At 39.9% G+C, this 13,890-nt stretch overlaps 1 protein-coding gene across 1 annotated transcript in view; it reads left to right on the top strand.

The window, feature by feature from the left end:
* Positions 1-1,350: 1,350 nt before the first annotated feature.
* The window catches only part of kcnn2 (potassium calcium-activated channel subfamily N member 2), a 42,236-nt gene continuing 29,696 nt past the window's right edge, over positions 1,351-13,890 (top strand). The window contains exons 1-2 of the mRNA XM_027175445.2: positions 1,351-2,130; positions 4,812-4,907. Coding sequence (XP_027031246.2) covers positions 1,351-2,130; positions 4,812-4,907 — 876 coding nt within the window. The remainder of the gene's footprint in view (positions 2,131-4,811; positions 4,908-13,890) is intronic.

Below are 13,890 nucleotides of genomic sequence, written 5' to 3'. Positions count from 1 at the left end.
TTTTATGTGTATACCTGTCACTGGAAAAATGGACTAATAAAACTTGAAAGTAAATAAAATCACTCCAAAAAAAAGTTCAGTGGAGTGGAGCAAATCAAATACTAACCCAAAATTTTAGAAATATAAAGCATATTTATTTATTTATTTTATGCAATAGTTTTTGTAATATAAGGCTACTTTAAATCGTTGTGTTTTCTGGGTAAATCCTACAGCCCACAGTGAAGCTAATGCAATTCCTCATCTAATTAACTTTTTTTGTTTTTAATCTTCTACAGGTTTTCAACCAAGGAAAAAATAACAATCTCAATCTCAATCCATCTCCCAACCATCAGCTGCGTGATCACAACAACTGTTTACTCTTTTAGAAGAAATTATGCTCTCTTTTTTTAATTATAGGTTCCTAAAAGATATGGAGAAGGTTCTAGGTTCTGGAAACCTCCTATTATGGAAACACAGAATGTAGATGTGCTAATTTCATTCATCATGCTCTCAAGTAAAGTGTAGACAATTTGGCATCTTTCCCTTTTGCTTTTCCCGGTGGCAATAAAAAATATTTTTATTTCAGTTCCTCCTGCAGGATTCCCAGATGCTTCCAAGCCAGATGTGTGACTCTTCAGTTGCATCTGGCCAAGGTCTCCTTCCAGTGATTCATGATTTCAAGGTCCCCCTACCACCTCAATTGATTCCTTCTTTGAGGGTCACCTGGATTATAAAGCTTGTCAACCCCGTGAAGAAACCTAATCTCCATTGCCTATACTTACAACCTTTCTAAAAATGCAATTCATGATCAGAAATTCTTCATCAGATTCTTCATTTAGTAAAAGTATTAAACTGTGCTTTTCCTGGTCACTGGTACATCTTTTGCACCTATAGTCTGTTTTATATGGTTCATGTACCGTTAAAATGATCTTGTATCTGTAACTGGATCTTTAATGAGCTTTTAGTGTAATACTGTACCTTAAAGGTACCCAACATGAAGTCAGTTAGGTTTTTACTGGTATTGTAGATCAGATATCAAACAATCACAATTGACCAAGTAAAAGAAATACACTAAAAGTATAAAAGATACGTCCTTGAGGGTTTAATAGTATAGTGTGGATAAGGTGAATAATGGACCTGAAAGAAAGGTAAATAATTCATTTATAATCTAAGTGTAGCCGACCTAATAAAGTGGCCACTTAGGTGTATTTCCTTTGCAGAAGTTGGCAAGCACAACTACCCCGTGGCTGTTTGTTTGCTCCTACCTTTCTTGCTGTCAAAGTAACCATGGCAACCAAGAGCGCACTCAAGCAGGGAACGCCCACCAGCGCACACCGTAGCGCGCAGTCGGTGCGAAGCGGCGGCGCTGGGATGGAAAGCCCATTACAGCCGCAGCGTCGCTTCCTCCTACAGCAGCGCCTCCAGCCGCAGCACTGCGCACCGCGAGAGGAGGAGGAGGAGGAAGAGGAGGAGGAGGAGCGCTCCGCCGGGCGGCGCGACCCCCGTACCTGCACCTGCCACGCGCGCAAAAGCCTCGTTTGTCAAGGGACGTCGTCTCAAACGCAACTCGGCACTTCAGTAAGGACGCCGTCCGTCTCGTCTTCCCCGAGGCAAGGGTGCCGGTACAGCGCGTGTGAGCTCACGCCTTCTAGTCATGGTAGTTCATCCAGGCAACATCACCACCGCCTCCACCATCACCACCACCACCACCATCAACCGCAGCAGCCGGGAAGCCCGGTCGGCGAGGCCCGCCACGAAATAGCCGCCGTCGCGATGAGCGGCTGCAGATACAACGGCGGCGTGATGCGGCCGCTGAGCCGCGCCGGCTCGTCACGCCGCAACCTGCACGAGTTCGACTCGGAGTCGCAGCCGCTGCAGCCCGTGTGCGCTGTGGACGCGAGGACGGAGAACCGCGCCGGTGCTCCGTTGCCGTACTCCACGGCGGACGGCGCAGGCGGCGGAGGAGGAGGTGGAGGAGGTGGCGGCAAACAGGGCAAGAAGAAGAACCAGAACATCGGCCAGAAGCTCGGCCACCGGAGGGCCCTGTTTGAGAAGCGAAAGCGCCTCAGCGACTACGCGCTCATCTTCGGCATGTTTGGCATCGTGGTCATGGTCATAGAGACGGAGCTTTCATGGGGAGCGTATGGAAAGGTACAGAACCGCGGGCGAGAGCATGCAAAAGTGCCTCTGCTGTTGATACACAAACAGCAAGGACTAGAAGAGGAGTAGTTTGACTGCAGATTAAATGTGCACACATTTTATAAATGCCTGAAATATGATTAATCAAACAAGACCTGTTTGGAGAAAAGAGAAAATCTGCCCAGAGAGAGAAATTGCACGGTTGTCAATATTTGGGAGCTTCAATAATGCAGTTAAAAATAATTAAAGCTTATGAGCACTAATAAGCAATTCTCTCAGTGGCATGACTTGTTTAGGTGATGATTTTTTTTTAAAATAACTAATTCTGTATGTGAAGTTTTAGTTAGGAAGACTTTTGTCTTATGTTTGTTCTACCTCTCCATAGAGAGATGACAGTGCATGTAAAATGTAAAACTGCATAAGTAAAGTCTGAGTTTAGGCTACTTTAGAACTGTGCATGATGCTAAGTGGTGGTCATAAGCATTTATATCAAGTTCAGTTGCAGGCAACCAAATTTATCTAAGTAAGGGTCCTGCTGATTAGTTAATCTGTTGGATCTGTGTGTACACAGTTAATGTGCTTCTTCATCTTCTTCTTCTTCTTCCTCTTCTTCTTCTTCTTCTTCTTCTTCTACAAATGCCATTAGTGTTACAGTGGTTCTCTCTACCACCAAAGCAACGCTGTTTGGACATGAACCTACAGTGTTTTGTAAGATGTCAGGAGCACACATGATCCTGACACTATACACCGTCAAGCGAATCAGACGTGATTTCAGTGCAAAATTAAAGAAGCAGCACCAGTATGTCACAGCTGTAATTTTCCAAGATTCACTCCTTTAAGTATTTTCTCAATTCAGTCTCAATTTACAAAAAAAAGTCCATATTATGTATTCTTATCTAGTTCCAGATAAACATGAGCAGGTAATTAGCATTCTGTCACCTGTCACATTTACAACCTTCTTAGCCGAGTCAACAGCTGGTACTGAATGAAAACATGGAGTGTCTGAAAGTCTTCACCTACCTCTGGATTAAACTACTTCCTGCAGCAATGTTTACAGCATGGACAGCATGGTGGCCTCCTGTCCTGATGTTAGCTAGCTTGTGTTCCTTTGCTTTAAAAGAGTCCATCTAATGTTATAACAAAACATTGTAATTAGAGATAACATATAGATATAGATATTAGCATGGTAATATAACGTACTTCGCATAGCTGCTTTTTCAAGAGTCATAGCATTACAGCAAGGTACTGTATTATGATTGTTATTACATAAGAATTCCCTAAATATTACATAAAATAATGCATTTAAAAAAAGTTGACATTAAACAGAAGCTACTGTAAGCTAGCTGCATTACTTAGCTAGCTAGCTTAGTGGTAAGCCAATACTCTTCTCTTTTTGAGAAGAAAGGAAATATCTATACAAACTACATAAGAATTTCTTCTTGATTCTTTTCTTCTTGATTTAATACATCTCCATATACTGAAGCCAGCTAGCTGTATTTTGTACTGCAAGCGTCATCCCAGCAGTAGCTGAACATTAGAATCATAAACTACTTTGTTAGCTAGCTTTAGTAGTAAAACATTATATACAAATCTATGTAGCTTTCTGGCTTGGTCATAAACTACTATAATTCTATTCTTTAAGAAACATGACTGCTGTAGCAAAACATTAAATAGATATAGTATGTTGCTAGTTGAACTTCACTTAGACATCACTTCGCTGGCAAAACATTACAAAATAAGCACATAAGTCCCCACTGCATCAGCTAAACATTATCCATCTAAACAACATAGATAACTATGGTACACTTCTTATATTCTAAAAGAATCCTCATCACAGAAGCGAAAAATTCTGTACATTTCCTATCTAGTGTCCACACTCAGTAGTAAGCTTCTATTCTTTGATTCTTCATGAGGCTTTTCTGCTGTAGCTTAACATTATTTACATAAACTGCATAGCTAGCTAGCTTTTCAGATGCTGACAAAGTGTTTATTTGTGGGCCAACACTGGGCCATATTTGAAGGCAAGGCAAACGTGCACTTTTCTTAACAATGTCTGCTGGCACTGGTGGCCCAGTGGTGGCCCAACGGACAAAATTACATTAGCCATTCAAGGCTAGTCCAATAGGGGCCTGAAAGCCTATCAGACCTTCTGGATTGATGTCAGTTTACTGCATGAGAGAGTAAGCTACTATTTCTCTCTTTCTCAAGAGTCGTCAATGCAGTAGTTAAATATTATTTACACAACCTACAGTACGGTGTTAATGAGCTCAGAAGCTAAAATAGGGTAATGAAAGGTAGGAGAGAGATATACTTTTTCACCATCTTCTGTGACTTTGTGTGGAAATTGTGAGCTAATATAAACAACAAAGCATGCTAATTAACCAAGTAATATTACATAAATATTACAGATCAGAGCATGGAGTATATAACACAGTTGACCTTAACATAGCACATGTCCTGATTACTTTAACCCCTGAAACTCACAGCGTAGTATTATCAAGTAATTAATTCAGAAGCGTATTATTCAGTAGTTCTATGAATTATTCAGGCTACATTGAAACTAATAGAAAAGATATGTATTTACACAGGAGAGGAAATGTAAGTACAGACCTACAGACATATTCCGGTAGTTTCAGGGGTTCAGTTGTGCTACGAAAGGTAAATGACCTGATTTTTTTTCTATTCTTTTTCAGGAGTCATTGTATTCATTAGCTCTAAAATGCCTGATAAGCCTTTCTACAATCATCCTTCTCGGCTTGATTATCATATATCACGCCCGGGAGATTCAGGTAACCCCTCCACACACACACACACACACACACACACACACACACACACACACACACACACACACACACACACACACACTTTTTTCTGTTTCATATGAAGTCCACTGTAAATCACTTAAAGCAGCCTTTTATGAGAGGACAGTGTGATCTGTGTTACATCCTCCCTCTTGAAAACATGTCCAGAAGAGCACTTAATGTGGTGGTTAATAATACACAATCAGATTACGTCGCCTTGGAGTGTATCCCATCCCTTAATCAAATTATCTGCCCTGAAATCCGCTGGCCGTCTTGAATTTTTTACTCCAGAGAGATGTCTGCAAAATGAAGTCTTTTTTTTAAAAGCATCCATCAGAAATCCTATTTAATTTTTTTTAAATTGGGATATTTCGTGTAGGTCAGCCCTGGTGCTGAATTGAATTAGTGTCGTAGGGAATTCCCGACAGAAACTCATTTCTAGTCGGAGAACGTGACCGTTCTTGGGAGGAGTGTCTCACTGTAGGTGCTAATTCATCACTGCCGATTTTACTGTACACACCGCCACCTCCAGAGCCCCGGCATTCTCCTCCAGCGTAATCATTTCATTTCGGTCATTTCATCTCCTGAGAGGGTTAAGAGAACACTCTGGACTCTCGGCTCGGCCGTGCACCTCCCTGCACTTGGAAAAAGCTCAATTTTATGACCTTGCGTCAGAGATCCTGCGTTCAGTGATGTCCCCCGTCCCCCCATTTCATACCTCTTGTATTTGTATATTACTTTGCTCAATACAAGAGAAAAAAAACAGAAGCAGTCTGAGAATCTTATAAATGATAATATGATTACTGTGTGTGTGTGTGTGTGTGTGTGTGTGTGTGTGTGTGTGTGTGTGTTTTCAGTTTCTTGTTTCCTTTTGAGAATAGTATCAGCTCTCACAGCGAGATCTCACTTCTTCATTCTCATTTCATCCCCTACTGCAGTCACTAAGTGCCGGATGAATGCTCGTGTCTTATTCTGCTTTCTGTGATTTGAAACAAATGAGGAAATGAGTAAAAAATGCTGCAACACTGTCACGATGGAGATTTTATTTCATACACACCAGGCTGGCAGTGTGGAGATCAATATCGAATCCATGTTTGCATCCTCAGCTTCCAGTCACGATATGAGAAACTCTAGGAATTGTCTAAAGGTGTTACATTTCAGCAATTTACTCTACCACCAGGTCAAGCAGGTACTTTTCCATAAAGCACAAAGCCTCTTCGGTGCAGTTCACACTATCCATGCATCATCATCATCATCATCATCAGTGCCTTTTTTTTCTCATTAGATGCTCAAAAGCTCCAATAACACAACATTAGATTGATTTAACATTCACAGCGCTGCATTATTCCAGCTACAAGTGAACCTATTAGACCGTTAAATTAGTCCGCCACTTCTATAGATAACTTATCGTTAAAACAAATTGATCACTTTATTAGCAGGACCGTCTTTTTCTTGTGTTTTTTAAGTGCCGCATTCTGCAACACTGACCGTACACTCGAGCATCCATGCCATGATTAGGCGAAATCACAGAAAAGGAGCTTTGATGTGTTCCAGAGATAAACCTGTGAGGTGTTCTGTGATTTCTCTGATAACCTCAAAATGTCAAGCACCTGCAAAACTCATCTGACCTTCATCCATCATCACTCTCACATTTATATAGCTCCTCAGACATGGAGAGGATTTGAATTCAAAACAGAGACCTAGATTTTGAAATTTTAATGAAAGTGGAAATAATGAGTAGTATTACATTGTTCCTAATCAGACCAATATGAGAAGATAATAAGAATAATAATGTAATTGGAAATTCCTGACTTTCTTTCCAGGTCATTGAGATATTAAAGTGAAGATAGAGCTACAATGAAGTTAGAAGTGATTTTCGATGTAAAATGTAGCAATGTAAAATAAATGTTTGCCCTCAAGCTGCATGGATAATGTTGTGAACAGTTAAAGGAAGCGTATCGCTACCGATTTAGCATCACTTCCTCACATCCGAAAACTTTGTTTGACTCCCCATCATAAATTTAATCAGTACATATGTGCGTGTTTTCTTTAAGTCGTTTTCTAGTCGTTTCTTAAATTAACAAACCAAACTCCACACTTTAGCCTTTACATCCTTTTACGATTGCATATAAGCTAATATAGTATTTTAAAGATGCCGAGTTTGACTAAATGATAGTTAAGATAGTGTTATTTATCGGAAGATCGGGGTTCAAGGCCCAGCACAGCCAAGCTGCCACTGCTGAGCCCTTGAGCAAGGCCCTCAACCCTCCCTGCTCCAGGGGGGTGCTGTATCATAGCTGCCCCTGCACTCTGACCCCTACGTCCTTAGTTGGGGTATGTGAAGAAAAGAATTCCACTGTGCTTTAATGTATATGTGGTAATAAAAAAGGCTTCTGTGCCCCGTTATGTAATAAACGAGGCGTGTAGAGTGGATTCACTTTAATCTTATTGTGTGGCTGAACAGAAATCTGGTATACATTTCTTTAAATGTAGCCTAAGGGATTATTAAATCCATCCCAGTATATATATATATAGTGTGATAGTGTAATAGTGTGAATGTAAGATTTTCAAACAAGCTAACCATTAAAAAAAAAATGATTTGAAGTTCTTCTTAAATTTGTGTAAATTTAGATAGATTTGGATAAATTTATCCAAATTTCTTCTAAAATTTAGACTTTTTGTAATAGTATCATGTAAAGTATCATTTCATTCAATCATATCATTTCATAATTTATTATAGTTTATTAAAAGCTGCTTTTTAATTATCCAGCTGCTTTACATAAGTAAATAATAAGTAAGCTATAAATATGACTGTACAAAGACTTGGCAGTAACATGAATTACAAGTGTAGTTTTTAACATTTATTATGGTAATAAAGGCGAGAGAAAGAGACAGTCCTGATATCATAAAATAATAGATGAGCCAGAGGAAAAGAAGGTGGTGATGATGATCATTCCGTTGTATCCTGCCTCACTTATCATTATCTTGTTTGTGATCAAGTAAATGATTATCTTTCTTATCACAGAATGACAAAAAGCGACGTACAGTATAAGCTACCGTTGTAGTTTTGTTGCTGTGGTTACATCTCAGCAGGCACCCTTTATTTCAAACCCGTCCTTGCACTGAAGCCTGTATGTAATTCCTTTCCGTTTAATGTTGTATTTTTAACATTTGATTTTTTTAATCCAGTGACGCAGTAGCGTCATATAAATATCGGCCTTGGCTAAACCGTTAGTTATCCTCCAGTGCAGTGATCTGTATATTGCTTGTAAGGTGACCTTGGGTGTTCTGAAAGGCACCATGAAATAAAATGCATTATTATTATTATTATTATTATTATTATTATTATTATTATTATTATTACCAGGTTTATTGATTTATACCTTCCAATCAGAAGAGTATTTAAAAAAAATTCTAAGAACCTAATTCTAATTGAGCTCTTTATAAGACGGTATGAAGCAGTTCAATGTCAAGGTTGTGAATTCTGCGCAGTGTTTTTAGAGCAAGAGTGTTTTTAACAGTTAATGCTTTGAGATGTTAATCAGAAGGTTGCGGTTTAAGCCCCAGTATTGCCATACTGCTACTGTTGGGTTTAAGATGATGTACCATTGCTGACCATGTGATCTGACCCTAAATTCTTGTGCAGTATGTGACAAAAAAATGCTTCTGCTTCTTCTAATAAGCGATCCAAAAACACAACACCACATTTGGAAATATATCAAACATTATCTCCAAATGGAAAGCTCTATACAGCCAAAAATGCTTGATTTTGATTTTGTTGTTGTTGTTTTTTCTGAATTGCAAAACTGAAGTGAAGTCACATATGTACTGACTTTCTGTGAGAACTGTGCTCATGTTCCACACGTGAATGGAAGCAGGATTAGTTGTGATGAGTTCATCTGTGGAAATCTGTGGAAATATGATCTAATTTAGAAGAATTGCAGACTCCTCCCAATATCTAGTTTGCTAGATTTTGTTCATTTCTGGAGGGACTGAACATCATATTAATGAACATTAATGAACATCATATTCATATTCACTTGCTGCTGATGGAACATTAGCAGTAACATTAGGGAATTGTTCATACTCAGATTCGTAGCATGAAGTTACCCTTTCTGTCATGTTAACCCTGCCCACTACGTAAGTCTTAATCTTTACGTCTTTTCCAAGACCTATAGAATTATTCCAGATCTCAGGAAGGTCCCCATCTGGTGCTAGATTATTAAAATAACAACAAAGACTCGGTTCTTGACACAGGCAGGACCTGCTGTTCTGCTTTCTGTGAGTGTGTGCAAATGCTGCTTTCTTCAAACACTGCGTTTTGAGAGCAGCCATGCTTTGAAATCTGAGTCTCTTTTTTCCTCTTTTGTCATTCCCTTCTTTTTTGTAGTACTATATGTTCATTATAAGTCTGTAAAAGTAAGCCTTGCTCAAGTGATTGAGAGAAAGTGAGAGAGAGAGAGAGAGAGAGAGAGAGAGAGAGAGAGAGAGAGAGAGAGAGAAATGAGCGTCTGTAAAAGCCTGCTTACAGACGTGTTAAAAAATGGCACGTGGTGACGTTTCCCACCTTTGACAAACACTCGCAGATAAAGTCACACCTCTGAGAAATAGCCTACACCCTGATAACGCAACGGCCCGTGTTTCTTTTTCCGTTTTTAACTCATCACTTTAACTCCGTCTCATAGACCTATGCTGCATATTTGGATTGGAAAATGCACGGAGCTAATTCCCAGTAGGGGCACAAACATAGCCTCACGCATTATATCAGCGCTCATGCGTTATCTTGTCATCGGGACTGTAAATATATGCGGAAACCTTTGCAACATTTCAGAAGCTCAAACTCATGTGCAAGGGAATTTTCTTTCCTCTTGTATTTAAGGCTTGCACGTCTCAAAGGGACATCGATCTTCTGAATGGTTTACCACAAGAAAGGTGCTGCCAATGTAAATAGCACACACACACACACACACACACACACACACACACACACACACACACACACTCACAGACAGCACACCAAAGCACAATTTTACACATTGCAACCCTCTCTGCTACTTGAGAAATTCTTCCTAAAAGCAATTTTCATTACGAAATGTGACGAGTTAGCTGGCACATAAAGGGAGGCTCTTTTCCAAGCTTCTCGTTTTTCCATCTTTAATTCAGCAAGCCGGAAGAACCCGAAGAGACCAGGCACCCGTTCAAAATGTGTAGCGCATCAGGTTTGTTTAATACGTGTCAATAGTTCCCATGTGAGGCGGTCGAGGAGCCGTTAGCATGTTAGCGTGGTTGCGTGGTTACCGCCCTTTTTCCAGATACAAGCTTGTGCATTTTCACTGGAAATCCATTTGACTCTAAATTCTAATTTTATAGAATTTTATATCAAGAAGTTATATTGAGATCCTTGTTCCATTACTTTCTCATTATGTCGATCATTTGCTATAGCTGGTGGCTATTATTAGCTCGATTGTCCCTCTAATCTTTTTTTGATGTTATCACACTGTAAAGTTGTTATCACTTTATTACCAGCAGCTCTGGCGGTTGCTGAATCATCTACTTTTTCACTGAGCTGGAAGTTATTGGATTGTGTAGGCTTGTGACAGCTCATATAGACTGGGGGTCAGTCAGGCTTCAGTGTAATACACTGTAACACACAACCCTAGTTTAAGATTAATCCTGAGAAGGAAGACAGCACCGGCGTTAGTTTATCTTCAGGTTATTTTGAATCTGATGCCTTTTGTGTTGTCAGTAAGAGATTGTGTTTGGTCAGTCAGGGTCTCACATGCAGGCCTTTATGGCTCACCTCAAGTCTTTTCCGCTGTTCCTTCTCAGAAAATGACAAGAAGTGGTGCAAAGATGTGGCATCGTGGAGAATTATAGAGTACTGTAAGCTTTATTGACATATGGACTATGATAAGAATCGTTAGGTCAGATTTGTTATAATGTATGGAAAAAAATTATAGAATAAAGTCTTAGTTTTGTTGAGTTGGAAGCCATGTCTTCTTCGGTACAGCTGGCAGAAAGAGAGAGATTGAAAAATTGCCTCCATAAATGACAGACGAACACAGAGGACACCTCTTATATTGACAGACGGACACAGAGGACACACCTCTTATATTGACAGACGGACACAGAGGCCATGCCTCCATTACTAAAGGACAGACACAGAGGCCACGCCACCTTTACTAAAGGACAGACACAGAGACCACGCCTCCTTTACTGTGAGACAGCTACAGAGGTCACGCCTACTTTACTGAGAGACAGCTGCAGAGGACACGCCTCCTTTACTGAGAGACAGCTCAGAGGACACTCCTCTTTGGCTGAGACAGTGAGGACATTCATTAATAACGGACAGAAACGGTTTTGTTTACTAAAAAAAATACCTTTGGGCCACGCCCCTTCACAAAGAGACAGACCTAGAGGACACACTGAGAGTTCTTTTACTGAGAGACAGGCATCAAGACCACACCCCATTCTCACAGGCCACACCCCCTTCCCTGGTGTCTCATCTGTTATCCATGTTTTTGAAGGGATTTGTACAAATATGTGTGTGTGTGTCTCTTCATCTGCTTGCGTATGTGTGTACAGTATGTGTATACTGAAAAGTGTGTTTGTGTGTGTGATTGAGTGACAGTGTCAGTCTACAAAGGATGTGTCGGATCTCTAATCTTGTGGTGAAACGTTTCCTCACTGACAAGGCAGACAGGTGTCTCATTTCCAGTCTTCACCGCGACCTTTGTGTTTTCACTGCGCTGACGTCTCTGGGACAGAATTACAGTCCAGATACAACACGATTAAACCTACAACCCTTTTCCGTAAAGATTTACCATAGCACACGTGGGTTATCGTTAGCGAATCTGTACCTCACGTCGAGCATCGGTTTACCGTTAAACAGGATCGGCTATAACCTTTACGTCCTTCTAATGGACTCGGGTTGATGAAATACGCAGAGACCATACATCTTCTCAAAGTAGCCTGAAAGCACAAAGAAACCTGGGGCTCTATTTATGCAAAGTGGCCTTTTACCATCTCTCTCTCTCTTTGATATTATAAATAAACCATGGCGGTCATTTCTAATTGAGGCGAGCCTCTCTGGCTGTAATTCACTAATGAGATGGAGCGATTTCTTTTCCCAGTGACAAGATATATGCTCCCATCTCCGCATTACACAGATTAAATATTGAGCCCCGCTCCATTAGTTATATTGAGCAGGCTTGAAACCAGTAACCGGTCTGCACTGCCTAGCAGAGTGACAGATGCCGATGACCGTCGAGTGTCGCGTCAAATCCTCTGCAGCCTTGGCCAAAAAACTTTTAATCAATAGCAACACAAAGTCTAAACTCGTAGGAAACAAAAGACATGGAGTGTCAGCACTTGTCAAATTCATCAGCGCGATTGTCAAGCTTGAGGACGAGTGAAGTCACGACGTCTGGCATTTTATTATCTTTTATCTTTTTGCAAATTAAAGTCATTTTAAACCTTTTTATTTAAATCGATGCAGATGTATAAATCGTACAATGTTATACATGACTGAGAAAAGACTAAAAATAACATCGCTCCATCTTTCACTCTCATTAAAATCCATGAATTCATGAAGATGTGAAATTATGCAGTTTGGAAATATTCCATGTCTTTCCGATTGCAGGGTTGCCAGAACTGCAGTTATTATTATTCACACTTATTTTTTATTTAATTTTTTTGTCCAGAGGTTTTACATGTATTACATTACTACATTTCAAAATTAAAGAGGCAGGTATGTAGATAATGAATAATAAAATAAGTAGGCTGTTCAAACGGTATTAATGTTATTGCAGGCATGTATGACAGCACTGGTCTCGCATCTGATTGGTCAGAAGGCAACGGTTAATTAAAATATTCATTATTTTTACTATTAATTATAACAGCAGGTCTGACCTTAGTCCTGGCATATTTAACAATGAGAAATGTACCTATTATTGATGATATTGTAAAGTTTTCTGTAAGGAGATGTTCATGTAACATTTATGGATGTCAAGAAGCTTTTATTGTCATTTCAACCATATATAGCTGTTGCAGTACACAGTGAAATGAGATGACGTTTCTCCAGGATCAGGGTGCTACATAAAACAAAGACAGGGATAAGGACATGTAAGTAGTCTTAGCCACATAAAGTGCAACTGTGCAACCTGGTGCAAACAGTGCAGGACAAGACAAACAAGACAGACAAGACAGTGCAGGACAAAAGACAGTGTAGACAAAACATTACAAGACAAAAGTACAAAAGATACAATACACAAAAGACAATAAACAGTAACAGAAACAGCGCCGACCGACCGGCGTATATACTGTGTGAGAATACTGAATGTTCAAACAATATTTCATGCAGTAACATTAGAATGAACACAGTTTCTTAGCAGCAGGTCCTTGGGATAATATATAGAGTTGTGCAAAAAACAGCAAATGACTGAAATATTGTATAGTATGTGCAAAATGTGAAGTCATCAGTGTCAGAGCTTTGTAATGTTCAGTTTTCAGGGCTGAAGTTTTTACTCTTTGCTCAGATGAAAGGCTGTGGTTTTTTAAGTAAAAGAAAAAAAAAGAAGCTAGTCAGGGAATCGCTGACACTGGATATTAAAAGATGTATTGTTATAGGAATATCAGCTATATTTGTTTTAGGAAACCTCAGTGTGGTAACATTTTCCTGTTTCAAGTCCAGAATTCTTGCAATAAAACAGACTTTGGTGACTTCTGGACTCTAGAGCTGTTTGAGAACTGGGATAAGATCAACCGTCCAGTCTTCGTCTGATGCTGTATGATTTATTCACGCTATGAGACTCCAGGAAATCCTCTTGACCCCCGGGGATCCTTTGATTCATTCTTTCGTGTGTGTTGCTGAGGTCAGCTTGGTTTGCCGTGTAACTTAACCTACACATGTATACGCGCAGTGGGCAAACGCAGGAGCTCTACCTGCCCGGTGGCTCTGACACTCCGT

This window comes from Tachysurus fulvidraco, chromosome 20, assembly GCF_022655615.1.
Source record: "Tachysurus fulvidraco isolate hzauxx_2018 chromosome 20, HZAU_PFXX_2.0, whole genome shotgun sequence".
In the NCBI taxonomy this organism is placed as follows: Eukaryota; Metazoa; Chordata; class Actinopteri; order Siluriformes; family Bagridae; genus Tachysurus; species Tachysurus fulvidraco.
Note: the sequence above shows the minus strand (reverse complement) of the source record. Positions and strands in the feature narration are given on the sequence as shown.